Genomic DNA, 22,500 nt, shown 5'->3' on the forward strand with positions numbered 1-22,500 from the left:
TACCTCAGACAGGACGGTCAGACCGTCAGACCCCTACCTCAGACAGGACGGTCAGACCGTCAGACCCCTACCTCAGACAGGACCGTCAGACCCCTACCTCAGACAGGAGGGTCAGACCCCTACCTCAGACGGGACGGTCAGACCCCTACCTCAGACGGGACGGTCAGACCCCTACCTCAGACGGGACGGTCAGACCCCTACCTCAGACGGGACCGTCAGACCCCTACCTCAGACAGGACCGTCAGACCCCTACCTCAGACAGGACCGTCAGACCCCTACCTCAGACAGGACCGTCAGACCCCTACCTTAGACAGGACGGTCAGACCCCTACCTCAGACAGGACGGTCAGACCCCTACCTCAGACAGGACCGTCAGACCCCTACCTCAGACAGGACGGTCAGACCCCTACCTCAGACAGGACCGTCAGACCGTCAGACCCCTACCTCAGACAGGACGGTCAGACCCCTACCTCAGACAGGACCGTCAGACCCCTACCTCAGACAGGACCGTCAGACCCCTACCTCAGACAGGACGGTCAGACCCCTACCTCAGACAGGACCGTCAGACCCCTACCTCAGACAGGACCGTCAGACCCCTACCTCAGACAGGACCGTCAGACCCCTACCTCAGACAGGACCGTCAGACCCCTACCTCAGACAGGACCGTCAGACCCCTACCTCAGACAGGACCGTCAGACCCCTACCTCAGACAGGACCGTCAGACCCCTACCTCAGACAGGACCGTCAGACCCCCACCTCAGACAGGACCGTCAGACGGTCAGACCCCTACCTCAGACAGGACCGTCAGACCCCCACCTCAGACAGGACCGTCAGACGGTCAGACCCCTACCTCAGACAGGACCGTCAGACCGTCAGACCCCTACCTCAGACAGCCGGAGGTGTTCTTGAAGACGGTGGTCCACTCGGCGTCCCGGGGCTTGGAGTCCTCGTTGGGCTCGTGCTCCCAGCCCGAGTGGGGGATGATGACCTCGTTGGTCATGGTCTGGAGACCGTGGTTGATGATGACCATCTTCAGGGGCTCGAAGGACGACAGGTTCCACAGCGTTCCTGCAGGGGGGGGGCAGTTAGTGACTGAGGGATTCTCACACAGCATTATAACAACAAAGGCCTATTCTCATCTCACATCATATCAGTGGCGCCTGTGCATCCTGCAGTCTTCCAAAGAGAGGGAGAGAGGAGGAAAGAGAGGGAGGGAGAGAGAGAGAGAGGGAGGGAGAAAGAGATAGACAGAGAGAGAAAGAGAGAGAGACAGAGAGAGAGAAAGAGAGAGAGACAGAGAGAGGCCCCCAGTGGCGTGGCTGATGCAATAAACAGAGAATCGGCAAGGATTTGCCAATAACAAATTGAGGTTCTGGACCAAGACCCTCCAGATTGTGAAAAACAAAGTATTACAGTTACCTCAAAGCCTCTGTGTACTGTAGCACACATGCAGGCCATGGTCTTTGTTTTTATTAACTTCATAACCCCCTCCCCTCTCTCATTCCCTCCTCTTTCCCCTACAGGGAAACATGTACCTCTGTCCACTCAGTCGGAGTGAGGGAGGAATACTACCAAGATAAACGATTTCATCTCGGGTCAGAAAGTATACGCTCCCTCGGCACCAAGGATGATTTCTTACTCAGACAGAGCAATAACAGCCTGGAGCAACTGCTAACTCTTACACACGCATGCACACACACACACACGCACACACGCACACACACACTCACGCACTCACGCACGTATGCACACACACAGAAACTGTAATAACGCCTTAGCTCTATGAAACTATATCTGTACAGTTGCCTCAAGGTCAATATTTCCCCTGTCAAATCATGCTGACTGCAAACTAAAAAACTAGGAGGGCCAAGTCTAAAAATACCTCCTAGTGTGGTTAGGCCCTGAGAAACCTACGACCTACACCCAAATATAACAACTAGGCCCCACATCTTAACGTGACATATGACTTCCATGCTGGCTGGTACATAATGGTTACCATAAGCTACTGCATACTGTAGCAATTTTTCACTCAGATATTTAGTCTATCCTGTAGTGGGTGTAAACTAAATTTGAACAAGGGTGATCAATGTTCTATCAAATGAATAACAGTGTTGCTGTCTGGAACAGGGTGTTTGCGTTCAGTCACTAACAACAGCTGGTGGATGTGTTGGTGGGCCCGGCGGCGCACAGAGAGATGGGTGGACTGGAGCTCACTGACGGCACCGCCTGGGAGGCTGACGACTTGATTAGCTCCGCCGTCGGGCCATTAACATCACTCCATTAGCTCTGACAGCAGTCGTCACGTGGTCCCCAAGCTAGCTAGCCACAGTAGCAGCTAGCAGTCTAACAGCCAACGCTGTTGGTTGCAGTCTATGGCAGCTAAGCTAATGTTAGCTAGCATAAAACTATCACGTACGGTAGCACTGCTGTGGATTTTTTCTTTATGTTAATAAACACTGTAGCCAGGGACCTTGCCAGGGGTCTTTCCTACAGCTGATATATTTCAGTTCATTTGCTTCAATTGTCATTTGTTTGTCAATTGTCATTTGTTTGTCAATTGTCACTTGTCATTTGTTTAGCCGCTCAGATTTTGAATTGTATTTTCATAAAAGTAGATAAGGCATAATATATTTCATTGAGGGAACAGCCCAGGAGAATATTTACATATGACAGAGAATGGAGAACCAATATAAATCTGTCTTATAAATGAGTATGTGGGATTTTCACAGAGAGAGATGTATTATCTGTTGTTGGCACAGACACACACACACACAAACAAACACACACACGCGAGCAGGCGTGCGCGCACACACACACACAACGCGCACACACACACACACACACACACACACAGTGAATTACCTACCCCGTCGTGGTATGCCCTTACGAAACCTTTCACGGTGCAACATTAGGGCTGAACTATTGGTCCTGACTGCTACATCCCTCACAGCTCATGTGATTATTGCGGTGCTTGGAGGAGAAAGGCATGTCTTTGTACTGTGGCCCCCATCTATCACACACATACTCTTACACACACCGTCTGTAGAAGGGCTGCTAGTTCAAATTACAGAGCTGCGGACATGACAGTCTGGTGTTTTATGGGAACACGTCCACAGTATATAGAGAACACCCTTCTACCAGTTCTCCATCAACATGGCATAGTATCCAGATTAACTCTCACGTGTGTGTGTGTGTGTGTGTGTGTGTGTGTGTCTGTCTAGAGCTGGGTATCTATCCTCTTCCTTTCCATAATCAGATCTCCAGGTCCCCGTCCACCACCCCCCCCCCACCCCCCTCCCTTACTCCTTCCTGACCGGTGTCCTGGCCCGGCTGGGCTTCTGCCCGCCTAATTCAGTTTCCTGGGCGCTGCAGCTGTAGACACACAGACGCTCCATCAGGGCCGTTCACTCAGACCGGCCCATTACCGCTAGCCCCAGCCCCCCTATGTCCCCAACCCCGCCCCCCACACTATCCATCATGCCCAGGCAGACAAACAAGCAGGGTGGGGGGAGTGTGTGTGTGTGTGGGGGGGGGGGTGGGGTGGGGGGGCAATTATGTTAGCTATGAATTTGCAGTCTAGGCTATAACTCTCTCCTTGCTGCCATACTTATCACAGGATAATAATTGGGGCTTCTAGTGAAATGTGGAGAGAGAGAGAGTGTGTGAGAGAGAGAGAGAGAGAGAGAGAGAGAAAGAGAGAGAGAAAATATATATTTGTGTTTGTATTTGTGAGCTGGGGGGGGGGTGTCATGTAGAGTTCCTAGGGGGTTAAAATGCATAACTAGTGTGTGTGTGTGTGTGTGTGTGTAATTAATTAATTGTGATTAATTGCAAATTGATCCTATATCATTTTTTGCTGGCAAAAGCCCCAAGTGAAGATATTTCAATAGACCTGTCAATCTCGCCGAGAATAATAATAATAATAATTGATTTCTTAAGACCACGCCTCTGATGTCCCACAAACGAAGCTTGTCCCGCGTTGTGCTCATAGATTAGACATTAGTTCTTAAAACATACAAAAAAACAGCCTGCTTTGTAGGCATAAATACAGTGGTGTGTTTTTAGTTTGACGGCCAATTTTAAGACAGTCTGATCCACAACTCTCCTTTTTGATCTATGATCAACTTGTGGTTGTGCAACATATGATGCTGACGCCCGGAGAAAACGTTTCTGTTGAAAAGGAGTTTCGGTAGATGCCCTCAAAGATAGGGAAAGGGTAGAGCCAATGAGTAACCTGAACTGAAATCATACTGTACGTGCGGTAACCGCTACATTGACATAACTTCCTTTTTCAGTATGGCGACCGTCAAACTAAAAACACACCACTGTATTTATGCCTACAAAGTGAAAAAACAAGTTGATGATGACCCAAATGTGTTCGACCTCTGACAAGTTCCAGAAGTCCCTCTTGAAGTGGTTCCACATCTGAAAACAGACTTCATGATGTGTAGAAACATGGTGTATAGAAACACTGGAGAAGGTTTCATGCTTTAGTCATAAAGTGCACACTACCTTACATACTGTAGGAGCTTATCTGCCGCACTAAAGTGCTCCACTAAAGTGGCGGCCATCTTGAAAAATGGTCGCCATCTTGATATTTCAAGTGGCTTCTTGTCAAGTGACCCATGGAGACAGCTCATCACAATTTTCATGCTTGTATCACCACAACACCACTATATATGCCCCCTGCAGTCAAAATAGACTGAAGCGCCCACCATTTTGACGGCCATTTTGGAAAATGGCTGCAACAGCCGTAAAAGGTCCCTCCTGAAGTGGTTCTACTTCTGAAATTAATCCTTGGGTTGTATAGATCATATGCTGAAAGTTTCCTGCTTTAGTCATAAAATGCACAAAATAGTTTTGTTAACCTGCGGCACTACCTTGTGTAAAATAGTTCAGGCCTTTGCTACAGGGTCTGACAGCTATTTGTTCAGCATTGAGATTATGTTAGGATAAAAATGCTTAAAACGACCACGCTCTTATTAACTGTATTTTGAAAGTAAACTTTCTGTTTAGAGGGCAAAGCAAAGTGATTAGCCGCCTCCTCGAGTTTGTTTGAGGGCACAGATGCTTTTGCGTGACACACAATGTAGTCTACAGGGTCATTCAGGTCTAAATTAAGTTTTTCGCTTCAATAATGTTAAATCAGGCAATTTGCTTTATTCACTGCAGCTGCCATATTGGTCAATCTGGTGTGATTGGTGGGACGGATGCGGAAGTCCCCGTTGACTTCAATGTTAAAAGTTCACTAGGCTCTAAAAACACCACTTCAAGAACCAAAATAATCAAAATAACAGCCTGAATATACTATCGGGATTAAAAATGTATCATTACCAGACTGTTTCATTACCGATTGTTTTTCACTGTCGCTGTTTCCGCATTTGTAAATACATGGAAGTGAATGCAGCTGGCAGCTGACAGCTAACTTTGGCTCATTCACTTCCATGTATTTCCAAACGCGAAAACTATGACAGTGAAAAACAATCTGAGTCTGGTAATGTTTGTAAGTTTACAGTTAGAGTTTGTAATCCCGATAGTGTATTCAGCCTGTTATTTTGACTATTTTGGTTCTTGAAGTGGTGTTTTTATAGTGAACTTTTAACATTGGAGTCAACGGGCACTTCCACATTCGTCCCACCAATTATGTCAGAGTTGACCAACATGGCAGCTGTGTGAATAAAACGAATGACGTGGCAACTGTGCCACCTAGAGCTGGACGAAATCGATGAATGCGATTAGTTTGCGTTAATTTTTATTAACGCGTTAATGTTTGCATAATTAATTAATCTAATAAACGTGTTAAATTGACAGCCAGAGTGTGTGTGTGTGAGTGTGTGTGTGTGTGTACAGTAAGTACAGTATGTGCATGCTGATGGGGACGTAGCAGGACCCTGCTTGGATCTCAGGGGTCCTCTCTGCCTCCTCTTTACCCACAGCTCTGAGCAGAAGACGTCCTGGCAGAGGGTCTGTATTTACACTAAAGTGCCGTATTGGGGGGGGGGGGGAGGGGAGTGAAACCACTGAATCATGTATGCGGGTGGCAGAGGTCCTTTCATCTGGGACTGTGGAAGCTGGAGCGCTCGTCTCTCTCACCAACCTGAGATGAAAACAGTCCTAAGCATGAGGAGAATATTGACTGACTGCTCACAACACCCCCCCCCCCCCCCACACACACACACAGGTGCATATACTGTGCAGTACAGTTTAAACACACACAAACACACAAGTGCACGCACACGCTCACAAACAGCACACACCCATCTCTACTGTAAGGATGTTGGAGTGAACACCTGTTTACTGTAGCTGCCTGCCCACAAACTGAATCTATTGTCCACAAATAGAAAATACGACACACTCCTCAGCACGACACACTCTTCACACTCTTCTCTCAGCTCTGTGACTGCTAGATGGTGCGAACAGCCTTGGGCCAACCAGGGAGGGAAGCTAAAATCACTCACAGAAAGGTCTAAAAATAATGACCATTTCTCGTGTGCCTTGAATGTAGCGGAGTAAAACCAATGAGTTTCTTCCACGTCAAGACTGCCCGGCACAACTTGCTGTGGTTTCAGGGACAGCGCAACACAAGCCCTTCAAAATGCGGCTGACTCGAAACAGTCTATTTTTAAAGCCCCCCAATTATATTTAATTGTAGAAAAACACTGCCAGTTTTGGCCACAGGGGCATGCGCAGTAAGCCGAGCGCACATTGTGACAGGACTGTTTTCATAGGGGCCCCGCGCTAGCTGTAAAACCATATGTCCAGGCTGGAGAGGAGGAGAAAGAAAGAAAGAGAGAGAGAGAAAGATGGAGAAAGAGAGAGAGAGAGAGAAAGAAAGAGAGAGGGGAGAGATGAATGCAGCTACCTCCATTCCCCTGTCTTGCGCTAGGAGGTTATTTTTAGAAAGCAATGTTGTGCTGTGTATGGGCAATCATTTGTGTCCTGGCACAGTCATCCCTCACTGTGATATCTCTGTCAGTGAGCCTGCCTCGTACACACATTTACACTCACGAACACACACACACACACACACCACCATGTGTTGCACAGACTTCCTCGGTTCTACAGCGTATTCAACAGGAGGGCATCAACGGGCAAACATCTGCATAAGACAGTCCAAAACACATCATTATCCCTTTCCAACCTGTGAAATTCCCTCATTTATTTAACATTTCATGGGTAAAAATCAACATTACGGAACGGCGGTTTCTTCTAAGCTGGAGTCTCCGGGCGCAAAGCCGCCGTCTTGCCCCGGGAGCTCGCGGCGGAAAACAAAGCCCCTCTCAGATTCTCTCTCCGCCAATCTGAACGCGTGTCAGTGCAAACCAATCATGTAGGGATTAGCGGACGGACGGGGAGACACACACACACGTCATTGTGCTCCCGCGGGTGACATTTGGCAGGTCATGGCTGCTATGCTTCAACAGGAGGTATTATAATACTGGCCTACTTTCGGCCTTAACCCCAACCCCCCACATGTTGACGGCGTAGGGATGGATTACCACCAACCGACGTCCACTGCTAGCATGCCCTCACGCGACTTTAGAATAATCTCCTACGGGTGTGAGATGCATAGTCCGTCTCACCGGTTTGGCAAAGTATGCAGAGTAACAGTTATTTTTCTACCTCCTCGACAGTGGGCGAGGATACACATGAGCGACGGAAGAGAGAAAACGCCAGAACGGCGCCCTGCGTGGGGGGGGGGGGGGGGCGCGGCCTCCTCCTCACCTGTGACGAGCTCCCGGACCTCCATGTCGTTGGTCTTCCTCAGCAAGCGGACGAGGGCGGGGATGCCGTCGCAGTTCTTGACGGCCACCTTGTTGTCGTGGTCTTTCCCGTAGGAGATGTTCCTCAGCGCCCCGCAGGCCTTGCGGTGGACCTCGGACTTGGGGTTGTCCAGCAGGCCCACCAGTACCGGGATGCCCTTCAGGTGGCGCACCTCCTTCTTGATCTTGTCGTTCTCGTAGCAGAGGTGCTGAAGGTAGGCGGCGGCGTTGGACTTGACCGGGTCGATGGGGTGGCCCAGCATGGCGATGACCTCCGGCAGGTCGGGGTCACGCCAGCGTGGGTCCTTGCGGATGCTGTCCAGGGAGGGCGAGCGCCGGCCGCCCATGCGGTCCAGGCTGGCCATGCTGCCCCTCTCGGGCTGCGCCAGGGGCGCCGGGTACATGCCCTGGATGTAGGGGTGGCGCTCGTCGATCAGCTCCGCCTCGATGGGCTCCTCGTACCCTCTGGAAGAAGGGAGGGAGAGAGAGGGCGTGAGTGGGGGAGGAGAAGAGCAGGGGGCGAGCGAGAGAAGGAGAGTGAGAAGGAGAGTGAGTGGGGGGGGGGGGGGGGGGGGTTAGCAGCAGGGGGAGAGGAGGGGAATTAGCAGTGGGGGAGGGAGGATTTGTCCAAGAGAGGGATTCCGACGAGAACTGGGGAGGAAGAGAGAGAAAGAGAGAGAGAGAGGGAGAGAGAGAGAGGGTGAGTGATGAAGACAAACGGAGAGACAGAGGGAAGAGGTGAAGGAGAGGGGAATAGACGGGGGCGAGAGAGAGAGTGATGGAGGGAGGACAGGACGAAGACAGAGGAGGGTAGGAGTGGGGCTGCTCTGTTATTAACAGCTCTGTCAGTGGGCTGCCTCAGAGTTAAGAGCTCCCACGGATACGACGCGCGCACACACACACACTTCCTTATTACTAATGGTCTCTGTCTCCTCCGAGCAATGGCGCACTCGTTCTTGCCACCCTGTGGTATTAATGACGGGGGAGCTGGGTGGGAGAGAGGGAAAGAGAGAGAGAGATAGAGAGGGAGGGAGAGGGAGAGAGAGAGAGAGAGAGAGAGAGAGGGAGGGAGAGGGAGAGAGAGAGACGTGGGACCAAGAGCAACGGGGACTCTGGCTACAAAGCTACAGGGGAAAGAAGCACTTGTGAAGTTTTCCAGGCAGCCACAGAGGCAGAGGAGAACAGAGAACGCTCCAGCGCGGCCCCCCCCCGAGGGAACGTTCTCAGCCCCATCGTTCCCCAGGGCCTGGCCCTGGTCACAGCAGCAAAGACTATGCTAATGCTGCCTGCTTCCTTAGGACTGGACTTAGCTTAGCGCCGTTAGCAGCACCTGAGCTAAACATGGAAATGCAGTATAACGGCATACACACACACACACACTTGCATACACACATGCACTTGATCCCATGACCTACACTTGCCTCTGTGCTTTGCAGGGAGCCTCACCACTTCTCAACAAGCACAGGAGCTAAAGGAGGGAACGTTTTTCTCTTACAGTTGTGCTATGACTGCCGGAGTCAGAGTGACCCCCAACGACACTGCATTTGTTACAGAAGCAGGGCTGGACTGGGACAAAAATTAGGCCCTGCCATGTGGCTCAGACAGGCCCACCACAATCAGTCAGACACCGCCCATCAACATCCTGGCAGTCTGTTCAATATGCATATGATGCAAATCTACCATTCATGAAAACCCCTATAGAGCGGCGTAAGTGTCATGGACAGATCAAGTATACCAATGCAAGTGTGGACAAACTATTTTGTGTTGATCGTGAAATTCCATCTATGCTTTCTCACGCTCAATTTGTTTAGAGATCATAGCCCCTAATATCACACTTGTTTCAAAGGGCTTCACTGATAAGATGAAGCGCTTTTTAATATACAGGTCAATGGAAAAGAATTGTCCAAATATGGCTCCACAATTCCACAAAAGCATGGTGTCAACAGTGTCCTCATAGAAGCGAACAGTAAGGTGTTTCTTCAAGTGCATTTCTCTACACTGAGCTTAAATGAAACCAGTGCACATAACTACAAAAAAGAAAAACATATTACTAGAGAAAATAACATTTAAACAGCTGAATGCTGAAGAGCTGAAAAGAAATTGCAAAAGCATTGCTGAAAATGCATAGGGAATGGGGGAAACTAACAGTCCACAGCACAGATTAGATGTTAACCTAAAATGTAGGCTATGCCCTACATTTGTAGTTACTAACATCAGAATACATGGACTCTTCATCATCTCTCACTCCCAGTCAGAAAATGTCCACTAGCCGCGATGCTAATTTTCGCTATGTTAAACTCCATTGACTTATGCTAAAAATGATAGCGATCTAGTCCGCTATTTTCTGGCTTTTGGGATCTTTCAGGATGGGCGGGGGGTCCCGTAGGGGGGGCGGGCCACCCCTCCAAAGCAATGGTAGGGGCATGGGTAGGGGAAACTCTGGCGGCTATCATCCCTAGCCTACGTCAGTTGCATCAGACGCTCAAGCTCCAAATGCTCTGGCTAGTTAGTTACAACTGCTTACCTCTTTAGCTGCTGTATCCTCTGTATCCTCCACCTCCACTGTCACAACTGACTCAACGTCAGAGTGTCGCTAGTGTCAGATGCCACTTCCTCGACGCACGGTGTTGCTGACTAACTTTACTGCTAGCAGCAGTGCTATAGTGCTTGCATCAGGTAGCATTTCTGCAGGACCCCCAGCCCCCACAGTCGTTCCTGAGAACATATCATTAATTCTGACACATTTTGAGGCATCCTCTGCCAACTTGTCTTGCCAAATGTATTTTCCCAGATTTTCTGGGCACCCCCTTTGCGCTTTTATATGGCAAGCCGTTTTAACATTTATTAAAGGTACCCAATGTGGTTTTGACCACTAGTATGCGCTCTAGAGCAAATTTGAGAAGGTGGTCCCCGAAAATCGCGTACTACGTCATTGCGTCAATACGCGGAGCTCATAATAGTGACGATCTTTGTTGTTTTCAAAACATTAGCTAAATATCATTTGGCGAAGAAATTAAAAGGTAGGAACGACATTCAAGTGATTCAACATGTTTATTAGACTACAAGGAACCATATAATCAAGGAATTTCAAAAATAAACAAAGAACGGATTGTTTTGATTCACGTTTCGTTGGGTACCTTTAAGTAGACTGGATATTCGTTGCTGATATCTGCAACATAATTTTGCCTAGTCAAAACTCTAATTCAGGATATCTTTAATTATGTTTTTACTAGGCAAAACTCTAATTTTAGATATCTGCAACGTCATTTCGCCTAGTAGATTCAAACTACTTTTGCCATTCACCTGTATGGGGTACGTCATTACAGATATCTACAATTCAGTTGTGGATATCCACAATGTGAATTGCGGATATCTATAACTGAATTATGACTAGGTGTAATTCCAGTTTCAGATATCTACAGTTTAATTCTGACTAGTCATAATTCCAGTTCAAGATATCTTTAATTCCCTTTAAATTAAGTTTAAGATATCTTGAATGAATTAAGTTGTAGATATCTTTGATTGGAATTATGACTACAGGCCCTTCGCATTTTTGCGTCCTCCTCTAGCAGGCTAGAGGAAAACAAGGGATACACCGAGTGGCCATGGTAAGACAGGTAGCGTTTTCCTATAGACGTGTCACTTCCTCTTTGTTACTTCCTCTACTGCTAGCGCTGGATCTTACCCTTCCCACTCCTCTCCAGTACTTTTATGAGGGGAGGGTGTCAGGAAAAGACAGGAAGAGAGGAACCTAATTATGGTTGCGCTGCCTGTAGCGTCAACCCCCCCCCCCCCCCCCCCCCCCAACACTGATAAGCTTGTTTATCATAGTTACATAACCACCCAGTCTGTTTTCCAGCTTCTTTTTGATGCTACACAAAATGGGTGCTAGTGCTGGTGGTTAGCAGTGCTAGCTATGGCGCTTTAATTTTAATGAGTTTTATGTTAATTGCGTGCCAGAAGTGTGCATTCCCATGCTTGTTGAAGTGGGGTTTAGAGTGGCTGGGGAACATTACTCTGTGGCTTTAAATGAGTCCCCCAGTAACATATCAGCTTTTATGGCACCACTTTTTACATTTTACTGCCTGGTGGAATCAATACATGATGAACCGGGAGAAAAAACTCCTAGCCAAGCACTGTAACACGATGCTAAATCCCCATTGAGAAGGATGGGTCTGTAGCCATATTGACAATGATGAATATGGTAAACCAGGCTGAAAGGCACAGCACGGCAGATTGAACGCTCTTTAGCTTTAGGCTCGTGACAGGTGATAAGTTTGGGACCAGGTTGGGTGTCATGGCCACGTTAGCCTAGCCACTGTTTCTCAAACAGGTGTCTTTCATCTAAAAATAAGGCCTCGCTGTGGCCTCCCGGAGGTTGAATTTTTAACCCCAAACACATTTTATAACCACTACTGTTGGATGACATCAGAGTGGTACGGTCCGCCCTCCCCTGTTTGTGTCAGAGTGGTTCCCCCCAGGCAGTGGAATGTGGATGGAACACCACAAACCCCAGGCCTCGCCTCTGGCCAGACAGGGCTCTCAGCTAGCCCTGATTAAGCCTAGTCATTAAGACTAGGGCTGTTACTCTGAGGTTTGGGGGGATTCTATTCAGCATGGAAAAGGAACTTTGTGTGTGTGTGTGTGTGTGTGTGTGTGCGTGTCTTCCTAGTCAACATCCTGGCCTCATACGTTTTCCAAGGATTCCAATTGGATAGGACACGTTAAAGACACCAATAACCTTACAAAAAGAAGTGGCATTAGAAAATGTCATCTTCATCAATATTGCCTTCAGTACATCATCCATCTCTTTCTCTCTAACCAACACACACACACACACACACGCACACAACAGTCCAGTTAGGAGATTGGACTCATTTAGATACAAGTGATGCAGAGGCCTCGGAAAAAGCAGTGCAGGGCTGAATGATGCGAATGTCAGGATTTGCATTTAAATTGGCGCCATTGTGTGAGCGGGGGGGGGGGAGGGGGCGTCGCCCCGCCACGACCGCCAGACATGATGCTCTACCGCTGATCACAGCGGCTCACACTCCTCATGTTAATGGAGTTGCTAAATGTCCCGCCAGTCCCCCCTCCCTCCTCGCTGTGTGTGTGTGTGCAGTGCGCGTTTATGCGAGCGCGTCTGCGTAGCGACACAGGGAACGGAACATATTAATATGGATGGACGACGCATTTCTATTTCCTTCTCATCTTCTGTCCATTATCCAGATCGGATTTCCTTCCTTGTGGTCTCTGACCCTCGCTCGCTGCAATCCCTTAAAAGGAGAGCAGCTAAGGGGATTAGGAGCTTAGGGAGAGACGTTTCCATCTCTCGTTTCAGAAAGGTTTTCCACATGCTCGCCGACGTTTTGCCGACGGTTCACAGGACAGATTGCTCATTTTGAATTATGAGCCATAACTGCTTTATGATTCACTTGAGGCCTGTCTGAAGAAAAAAAAATCAAAAGCCTGCATAACATATTTTTCCTTTTTACTTCTAAACTGCCTCCGATGTTTTTGATGTCGTTTCTCGTGGCTCGTGTTTTTAAAAAAATGTGTTATTCAATCATGTCTCGGGGAAGAGTGACGCTCTTCTGAAGTTTCTCTCGTCCTCAAACTTGACTGCTTGCGAGGGAAGCTCAACTCAGACAAAGGGAGGGTGTCTGATCCTCTGGAGATTCTGGATTAGACTGGAGGACGTCCTCCTCTCCATTACCATCAGTGGATGAGGGAGGCGGGATGTGTGGTCCCTCCGGGGAGTATCGGGCCGTCAGCGGTGACCCCTGATGCCGCCCACCTCCTCCCCGCCCCCACACACACACACTTTCCCCTCCCCCAGGAGTGGGCGGGTGGGTGGGCAGGTGCAGTGTGGGTCACCCAAGGAGAGATGGGCCATTAGAGATTGGCTCAAGACACATCCCCATTGTCTGGCAGAGTTCAAAAGCTGCTATTAATCATGCTGACAAGGCATGGTGTGCACAACGGAACTAAGACACACACGCATGCACACACATGCACACACACACGCACAAGAGAAAGAGAGAGTCAATGAAAGGGAGAGTGGCTGAATAAAAATGCAGTACACCTCACCAAAATACAGGACAACACATGCATACAAACATACACACACATGCACACACACACACACACACACACACACACACACACACACACACACACACATACAGTAATTGAAGCAAAAAGCTTTCATCCTCCCTGTAATGGCTAAAACGTCGCTGACAGCACACTAACCTAATGACCCAGAGAGCAGCGCAGGAAGCCATTTTGTGCTAAACATCTCAATTTTCTCTGGCGCCATAATTGAGGGTTTTCAAAGCGACCACATGATAAACTGTAATTAAACTACTTTAATTCTCGTATTCATTACAGCAAATTTGAGTCTAGGTCCTGCACTTGGAGATGTGGTAACGAGAGAGAGTTGCGCGGGGGAGCTGGGGCTTCTGGGTAAGGCTGCATCCTGAACAGAGAGGTTGAGGTGTCTCCAAAGCCTCAGTTTGGTTCAGGTCTTTGGAGATCCTGGCTGGTACAGTAGGTGTTGATGATGTGTCTGATTGACAGTGGTAAAAATAAATACAGCCTTGTTATAGCTCCCTCGTGAAAATGATTCAGCCAGTTACTTAGCGCCAGATCAGGTATTTGTGGATTTGTCTGTGTGTTTGTTTGTTTGTTTGTGTGTGTGATGTGTGGATGTGTGGGTGTGTTTTGACACACGCACATAGCTGTCAGAGTACCAGCCCTTCTCCAAGCTCATGAAGGAGTGAGTGATTTTGCAGAAACCTGTGTGTGTTTATGTGTCAGTAGAGAGTTCAAGGGCCCTGATTAAATGCCAATTCCCTGCCATGCGCTACGCGTCACCACAACACATCAACACAGCTGCCTTTGAATGCAGCGTGAGAAAGAGAGAGAGAGAGAGAGAGAGAGAGAGTGTGTGTGTGTGTGTTTACATATCATATCTGGTGTGTGCCTGATTAGGAAGGGCCCTGAAATGTATTCCTTGTACTGTCAAGAAGAAGCTGACACACAGACTTGGCAGCACCTTTATCATGTAGGACATCTACTGTACATGACAGCAACACAAAATGCACATACTGTACACACACGCACGCACACACACACGTACACACGTACACACACTCACACCCTTCCCTGAGTTCCTTTTTCCTCCCTCACAACCTCCTCAGCTCACATCCCCTAAAGCCTCATTTGTTGTGTGTAAGACCCTGTGTGTGTGTGTGTGTGTGTGTGTGTGTGTGTGTGTGTGTGTGTGTGTGTGTGTGTGTGTGTCCCTCTCTGGCTCGGGTCCAGTCCCCCTCAGGGTGAGGACAGACACAAAAAAAAGAACAGAGAAGAAGTTGAACAAATCCATTTACCACAGATCAACGTTCAAAAAGAAAGGCTCTTTAAGGAACACATACTGTAACAGGGCACACATGCCAGCACAGAGGATACTGTATCTCCCTCAAATCTGTGTGAGGAGCACATATGAGAGGAGCTGGGGTCGATTTGGTGCCATTATGAGGTGAGAGTCCATTTTGGGGGTCTTTGTCGGAGGCTAAAAAGGCAGTTGGAGCCAGAGGTTCCGGTTCTCTTAATGAAATGTTGCTTGGTGACAAGTTTTAGGAGAGGCGGGGCCGGTAGCCCAGCCCTCTCTCCCTCTCCTTCTGCGTCTGCCGTTCTGCCTGTCTCTGCCGTTCTCTCTCTCTCCTTCTCTTCTACTCATCCCTCCCTCGCCTGACACGTCTTCTCTGCCGACTGTCCCCGATAACAGCCACCGTCTCTTTCCCTCCATTCTCCTCTCTTTGTGCTTAACGTTTTCTATCTCTGTCTTTGTCTCTGTCTCTCTCTGACACCAACATATGTTTGACAATCATTTGTATTAAAATGGAAATCAAAGCTACTCATTGCCCACTGACACCTCCCCGCCTGTATAAACTGCTCAAGGGGGAAGGACATCTGTTTACACGTACACAGGCCAGTGCTCTTAGACGGCCAGAGAACAACCGACATGCATTCGTAATTCTCTTCCCATCTAAACCAGGCTATTCCTTTCACTTCTCAGACAAAGCATGTAGGTGTGCGTGGAAACAAGTCTTAGCTGTCCAGAGAGAGCAAGGACTTGTACAACCACAGCTACTTGCTCTCTCTCTCTCTCTCTCTCACACACACATGCACACACACACGGACACACACACGGACACACACACGGACACACACACGGACACACACGGACACACACACGCATCGGAGTTGCTTATCAGCTAAAAGACGATACCTGTATCTCCATCCTCTATCTCTTTGAGCCGAGGATGGAATTCAGATAAGCATCATCCATCTAGCCCCGATGCGCACACCAAGATGGTCGCCGTATCCAAGACCACCCCCCCCCCCCCCCCCCCCACGGTCCTCACCTGACACGGGGCCCGTCGCGCAGCGGCTCCCGGAGGGCGCGTCCGCGGTTGGCGCCCAGCGTGCGGCGGCTGGCGGTGGAGTAGTCGGGCTCCAGCTCGTAGGGCTCCTCCTCCTCGGGCCCCAGGCTGCGGCGGTCGTCCTCCAGGCCGTAGGGCTCGGGCTGGAAGCGCTCGGGCTGCGAGCGGTTCAGGTCCACGCTGCTCGTGCCCATGGGCACCTGCGGCTGGGCCACGTGGCCGTAGTCGTCCTTGCGGATGGGCAGCGTGTAGCTGTTCTCCGGCCGGTAGCTGTTGGGCACGTAGGGGTAGCGGGGCGGGCGGAAGTTGACGCCGCGCGACAGGCTGCCGTAGTTGTCCGTCACGTCCCCGTAGCCGTCGTGGAGGCCGTAGTGGCGCGCGTACTGGCCGTCGGGGGCCTCGCCGTACGAGTCGTTGTAGTTATTGTAGGAGCGCGTGAGCGTGGAGGTGGCCTGCGGCGTGATGTAGCGCTCGCCGTTCTTCATGTAGCGCCGGTCGATGGAGTCGGTGTAGCTGCCCAGGGGGGAGGAGCCCTCGGGGAGGGGCAGGCCGTCGGGGCCCAGGGGCACCTGGCGCACCGTCCGCGTCGTCACCGTCTTCACCATCTTGGTCACCTGGAGGAGGGAGAGCAGCAGAAACACCAGTCAGACAGACAGAGGCCTCTGGGACACTAGGACATCGTCCTCAGACTGTCCCGATTCGCTAGTCTTTTCTTCTTGTCCAACTGTCTCGTATACATTTAGTACCATAGCACAGTGGCGCAGACATGGAGCTTATGCTTTCAAATCCATGTATGGGAATGGACATTGCGCACATTTCAGCGGGAAGGAAACATTGCAACTGGATGCATGAGTTACAGCTGAATGAGGACAATGTTGAAGCCGCCGCAATTTTTGGAGCGTCGTGACACATGGCACCACGCGGGTCATGTTCAGGCGTCACACCGCACGCACCCTGTCACCCGGTGAAATCCACAGCGACGGGTGTTTACGACCGAAACGCAGCGCAACGATGCAGCTGTCCGTGTAGGAGGGACAACAGTGGGATCACGCCCCAGAGTGCGACAGGCTAAACCGTGAAACGAGCTAAACATCGTCCCTTTCACGTTTGCCCTCTGGATTCACGATGAAAACATATCATTCGGATTAGTCATTAGGTCAAAGTCATGCATTAGGACACCTAGAAGACCAGTGGTAGTTCAGTAGTCCCGTCCAGGTCTAAATCTTGCCTGTCGTGTGTTGCCATCTGTGTTCTAAATGCGTTTGTGTTACGTTTTGAGTGAATTTGAGCCTCAAATAAACATCTATCTTTCATGGACAACAATAAAAGGCATGGATGCCGTCTGTAAGCTGTTACCTTGTGTTCATCTCATTAAAATGGAAACAGAACTGTGCAATATAGAACCAGTCTGATTATATTCAGGCGGTAGTAGCGTACTCCAGCTGGCTTTGGCTCCAATACCCACAATCCACGCACCATCTAGGGGCTGCTGAAGCCGTCTGGTGTTCCGACTGTTCAGACCTCGCCATCCTCCACAGGTTCAGACACTCTACACAATGCTATTTGCTTCCCAGTGAATTCTCCAGCGGCGATAATTGGCTATTTTGTCCGCCGCTATAAATTCATCTTCAGAATTAATGAGGTTGATGAAAATTAATCACCATTTGAAGGGGAAGGGGGGGGCGGTGGGCCTGATGCGATCCGTGTCACGCCTGACGAGGCGCTCAGCGGTACATCCCCACTCCGCTGGCTGACAACGACTCGAGCCGTTAGAAAAACACGACAGCCCAAACCTCTTTTCTGTTCACCGGTTTCCAATTTCAGCCTCGATTGGAATATACTTCACTTTCCCGTCAAAGGCTTGCAACTGATATGAATCGAAAGTAAGCAGAAGGTGTGAAATAATCACCACAAATCCCAGCAAAGCATGAGCTGTCCTCACAAAAGACAAGCAACAGGCAAGCATCCTCATTAAATGAGATAAAAGAATAATTTCCATAAAGGCCTCTTTAAATTTGCTCGCACTCTCGCTGTGAGCTGTTCGAGAAAACTATTTTAAGGACGCCAAGGTTCATTTCCTCTATGCGGATAATTACAGCGCTTGTCTATCTAAACACACCTACTCTATAACCATTGCCTGCGTGGCGTTCACATTATAACTGCCAACCCTGCTCCCCCATCTTGTGTACCTCACATAATAATGATTCCTTTCATGTTAAAAATAACCCACATTCGGACCAATTCTCATACTTCATGAAAACAGCTGGAGGTCCAGCCAGGCCTGGGGCCTCCCAGCTGCTGCGTTAGGGGGGGTTTACAGGCATTAATGTGCTGCTGAGTAGGTAATGGAAGACAGGGCTGGGAAGGGCTGGTTCCAAACCACAGGAGGACCCGCTACCCCCTCTCACCCACCCACACACGCTCCAACCAGGGGCTGGGGAGGGCTGGTTCCAAACCGCAGGAGGACACGCTACCCTACTCCACCCACAAACACACACACACACACACAGGCTCCAACCAGGGGCTGGGGGGCTGGGGCTTAGAAGGGGGTAACCAGGCTATTTTGGTTTCATAGTGGTGTTCTTTGTATGTCTACGTTATTGTATTCTGCTATTTTGTACTGTGTTGCTAGTGTCCAGACTACCATCTGTAATAAATACATCTATTGTCCCACATTGTTCTTCACAGGTTGAAAACCCGCGAGGGTCTCCATTGCCCCCTACTCCATTGCCCCCTAGTTTGTCGTGGGTGTGGCCTGTCAGGGAGTCACACAGCTGTTACCCATCGCGTCCCCGGCCTGGGGTACAGAGTACACTTGTTTTAACTCGGAGCAGCGAGAGGAACCATCAGAAGGTTTTCAAACACACTTTGACTGGCGGGGAAGATCACACACAACATGCTATAGAAGCATGAGAGGGGAGCTACTGTAGGGACAGGCGTGTCAGAGGGTGTGTGTGTGTGTGTGTGTGTGTGTGTGTGTGTGTGTGTGGGCCTCAGTGTGTGGGGGCCATGTGGCGAAAGCAGCAGCTCTGTGTCTTAATGAAAGGTGCCCCGTGAGAAACAAGGGTAGGTGTTGACAGGCCCGGGCTCTCACACACACACACACACACACACACACACACACACACACACACACACACACACACACACACACACACACACACACACACACACACACACACAGAGGCCTGTGTTTACCAACCCGACGTTGGACTGTTAAAGGGGAGGGGAGGCGTCATGCTCAGACTTTACAGCGCTAGTAAGAGTTTCACGACCTCGACGGCATTCCCTTTTATAGACAAGCTTAAGTTGACACACCAGCTGGAGTTAGTGGGAACAGTTAGGAAGGAGGAGGAAGGGAGGGGGGGGGGGGCTCAAAAACAAGCTAGAGGGGTCCTTTACTGGGTCTGTCTCTGACGGAGTCGGGGTCGGGGTGGGAGTGGGGGCCGGGCCGGCTGGCTCGCACGCCAGCGGGGTCTCGGTCACCATCACTGGACGGTAGGTGCGCCGGGTGATGGTTTTGACCACCTTGGTCACCTGGAGTCATGATGAGAGGAGGGTTGGTGGATGTTACGCAGCACCGGATAACAGATGAGCCCGTCTGTAGCGCAGCTGGCTGGACACGCACAGTAACCAGACCAGGAAGTAACCTGTCATGTCAATCAACCCGTTTAACAGCAAGATACAGAAAGATTTCAGTGTTTATCCGGCCTACTGTAGCCCTCATTAACTCCCATCCAGAGGACAGACAGAGAAGGCTGCTTTTTATGTTTCAAATTAGCTTCTTTAAAGCAGTTGAAGTGTTTCACAGGACATTCTGCCAGAGGGGAGCTGGAGGATGTCCAAGGAAAAAGCATGGCATGTTGGGAATGGGATGATGGGACATGGAAGCCACGCACACACACACACACACACGCACACACACGCACACACACACACACACGCACACACACGCGCACACACACGCACAAATGTGCACACAGTATCAGAGTGAGCTCGAGCAATTAGACAGCTCTCAGCCGACACTCCGAATGAATTCACAGAGCCACTTTTTTGTTTGTTCCAATGTGGTGGCGTCTGATACGGTTTCTGCTGCTGCTACTGCTGGAAATGTGCTTAGAAGTAAAAACATGTTTTTGCTCCCAAAACGGAGTGATGTCGGATGTAAAATCTGTCTGTTTCATCTCCACTCGGTTGGAGGTGACAGTCAGCATGCAATAAAGGAGACACAGAAGGCAAAAATGGAGCGTCTCTCCTGATCAAAGGAACCTCATACTGAATCAACAGGGCAGGGAAGGGGAGAGGGATAATAGAAATAGATACTGTAGTGATGGAGAGAGAGGGGGGGATAACTTGTGATGAGGTGAGGTACTGTACAGTCGCCAACAGTCATCTGATTGTTTTGGCACCAATACGAGTGGATATGTGATTACTGTACTTCTCTCTGAAATCTCTAAATTCAGATTATCCTCATTTCCCCCTAAAATGACTTGCAGGACCTGTCCCATGTGTCAAGCGCCTGCCCTGCCGGTAGAACCCTAATTAGCATTTTTATTTTTACCATAATTTAGCATAGTTTTATTTTACTGTGTCTGTGTCTATGCATGTATGTGTGTGTGAGAGAAAGAGAGGGAGAGAAAGAGAGACTGTGTGTGTGTGTGTGTGTGTGTGTTCGTGTGTGTGTGTGTTCGTGTGTGTGTGTGTGTGTCCCATCCCCTGTGATAAATAGGCTACAGGGCGGTGGGCCTTCCCTGAGGAGCAGCACACACACACAAACACACACACAAACACACACACGCACGCACACACGCAAACGCACACACACAGAGTGAGACAGAGGGATTAACTGGGCTTTTTAATTACAGACTCAGAGTTGCCAGTGTGCCAGCTCTACCCTGGGCACTCCCTGGGGAGGCCAGCCTGTCAGCGGATACTTGCTCCAAGATGGAGGGCCAGCAGAAGCCAGGGGGGGGGGTCTGACCGAGGGAGTGGATCAAAGCAGTGAGGTCCCGGTGGTACTGTAGCAGAGCATGGGACCGGCGTGGAGATTTTAACTTGTGATGCTGATGGCGGGACGCGACGTGGGGTTGAGTGGTGCAGACGCCGAGCGTACTGTAAGCGGACACAAAATGGCGGCGCGGATGGAGGAAAAGTGATAAAGAGAGTATGGGGGAAAGGTTGCACTCACCTTCACGTTAGTTGACATATCCTTTTACAGAAATGACAAAACACAGATAGAGCGCAATCAAGAAAGAGGGCTCGCTAGAGAAACGACACGAAACGGGGCAGGACTAAGGGGAACCAAGTAAACTAAACAAGAAATGGGATACAAACACTTCGGGGACACTTGAGTTTTTTTGGGGCGGGACTTGACTGCATCATGCCGTTTCACTACAGCTATGTCCCCCCCCGACCCCTCTTCCAACCCCACCTGTACTCTCAGAGAACTGGCTTTCCCGCCAGTCTACCCCGGCACGCCGGTGGGGGTGTATTATCCGGCATATACAACGTACCTTGGTTTCTGTGCGCCGGGTGGTGCCGTCGTCGGAGGTGACCACGGAGACGTGGGAGGTGGGGGTGCCGGGGTCCTCCTCGATGGTGACCGTCTCCTCCACCACCTCCTGGGGCTCCTGCATCATGGCCAGAGACGTCTGGTTGCTGGGGCTCTGCTCCTGGAGGAGGGGGGGGTGGAGAGACAGGAAGAGGGAGAGGCAGAGGGGACAGAGTTAGTATGTGGGACCGTGGACACGGACGGACAAAGCCTTGACACGCATAGGCTGGACACCGGGAGACATAGGCCAGCCATTCACACAGGGGCGTGTGCACACGCGCACTAATACACCCAAGCTGAGGGATGAGCAGAATACTACCTACCAACTACTGAACACTGTATACTTTCTGCACACGCAAGTCCGAGGTAGGAATAAGTTTGAGTTCTGCTCTCATGGAGGCATCAGAGTTTCTCTGGTATTCAGTGTGGACATCCTCTCTGACTCTCAGTTAGGGGAGGGAGGTTGTAATTGAGTCTCCTTCATGGATAGCAAATCCTTGAGGGCCATCAAGTGCATACTGTACTACTGTACTGCCTCATATTTCTAATTTATGAAGTCTGTGAGTTGGAGATGAAAGTGCAATTCTGCGAGTCCTCTCAGGGCTCCGAATTAATGTGTGTGTGTGTGTGTGTGTGCGTGCGTGCGTGTGTGTGTGTGTGTGTGCGTGTCTGTGTGTGTGTGTGCACTGTACTGTATATGTGCGAGAGAACTGTACTTCTTGTTGGGGGGAACACTATGA

General features: G+C 49.9%; 1 protein-coding gene across 1 annotated transcript in view; it reads right to left on the reverse strand.

Annotated features, from left to right (window-relative positions):
• The window catches only part of arvcfb (ARVCF delta catenin family member b), a gene marked incomplete at its 5' end in the record, with an annotated part of 89,168 nt that overhangs the window by 31,887 nt on the left and 34,781 nt on the right, over positions 1-22,500 (reverse strand). Inside the window, 6 exons of the mRNA XM_084456788.1 lie at positions 884-1,067; positions 7,725-8,227; positions 16,192-16,823; positions 19,612-19,746; positions 21,398-21,418; positions 21,723-21,881. Coding sequence (XP_084312914.1) covers positions 884-1,067; positions 7,725-8,227; positions 16,192-16,823; positions 19,612-19,746; positions 21,398-21,418; positions 21,723-21,881 — 1,634 coding nt within the window. The remainder of the gene's footprint in view (positions 1-883; positions 1,068-7,724; positions 8,228-16,191; positions 16,824-19,611; positions 19,747-21,397; positions 21,419-21,722; positions 21,882-22,500) is intronic.

The sequence above is a fragment of the Borostomias antarcticus genome (assembly GCF_949987555.1).
Source record: "Borostomias antarcticus genome assembly, chromosome: 23".
In the NCBI taxonomy this organism is placed as follows: Eukaryota; Metazoa; Chordata; class Actinopteri; order Stomiiformes; family Stomiidae; genus Borostomias; species Borostomias antarcticus.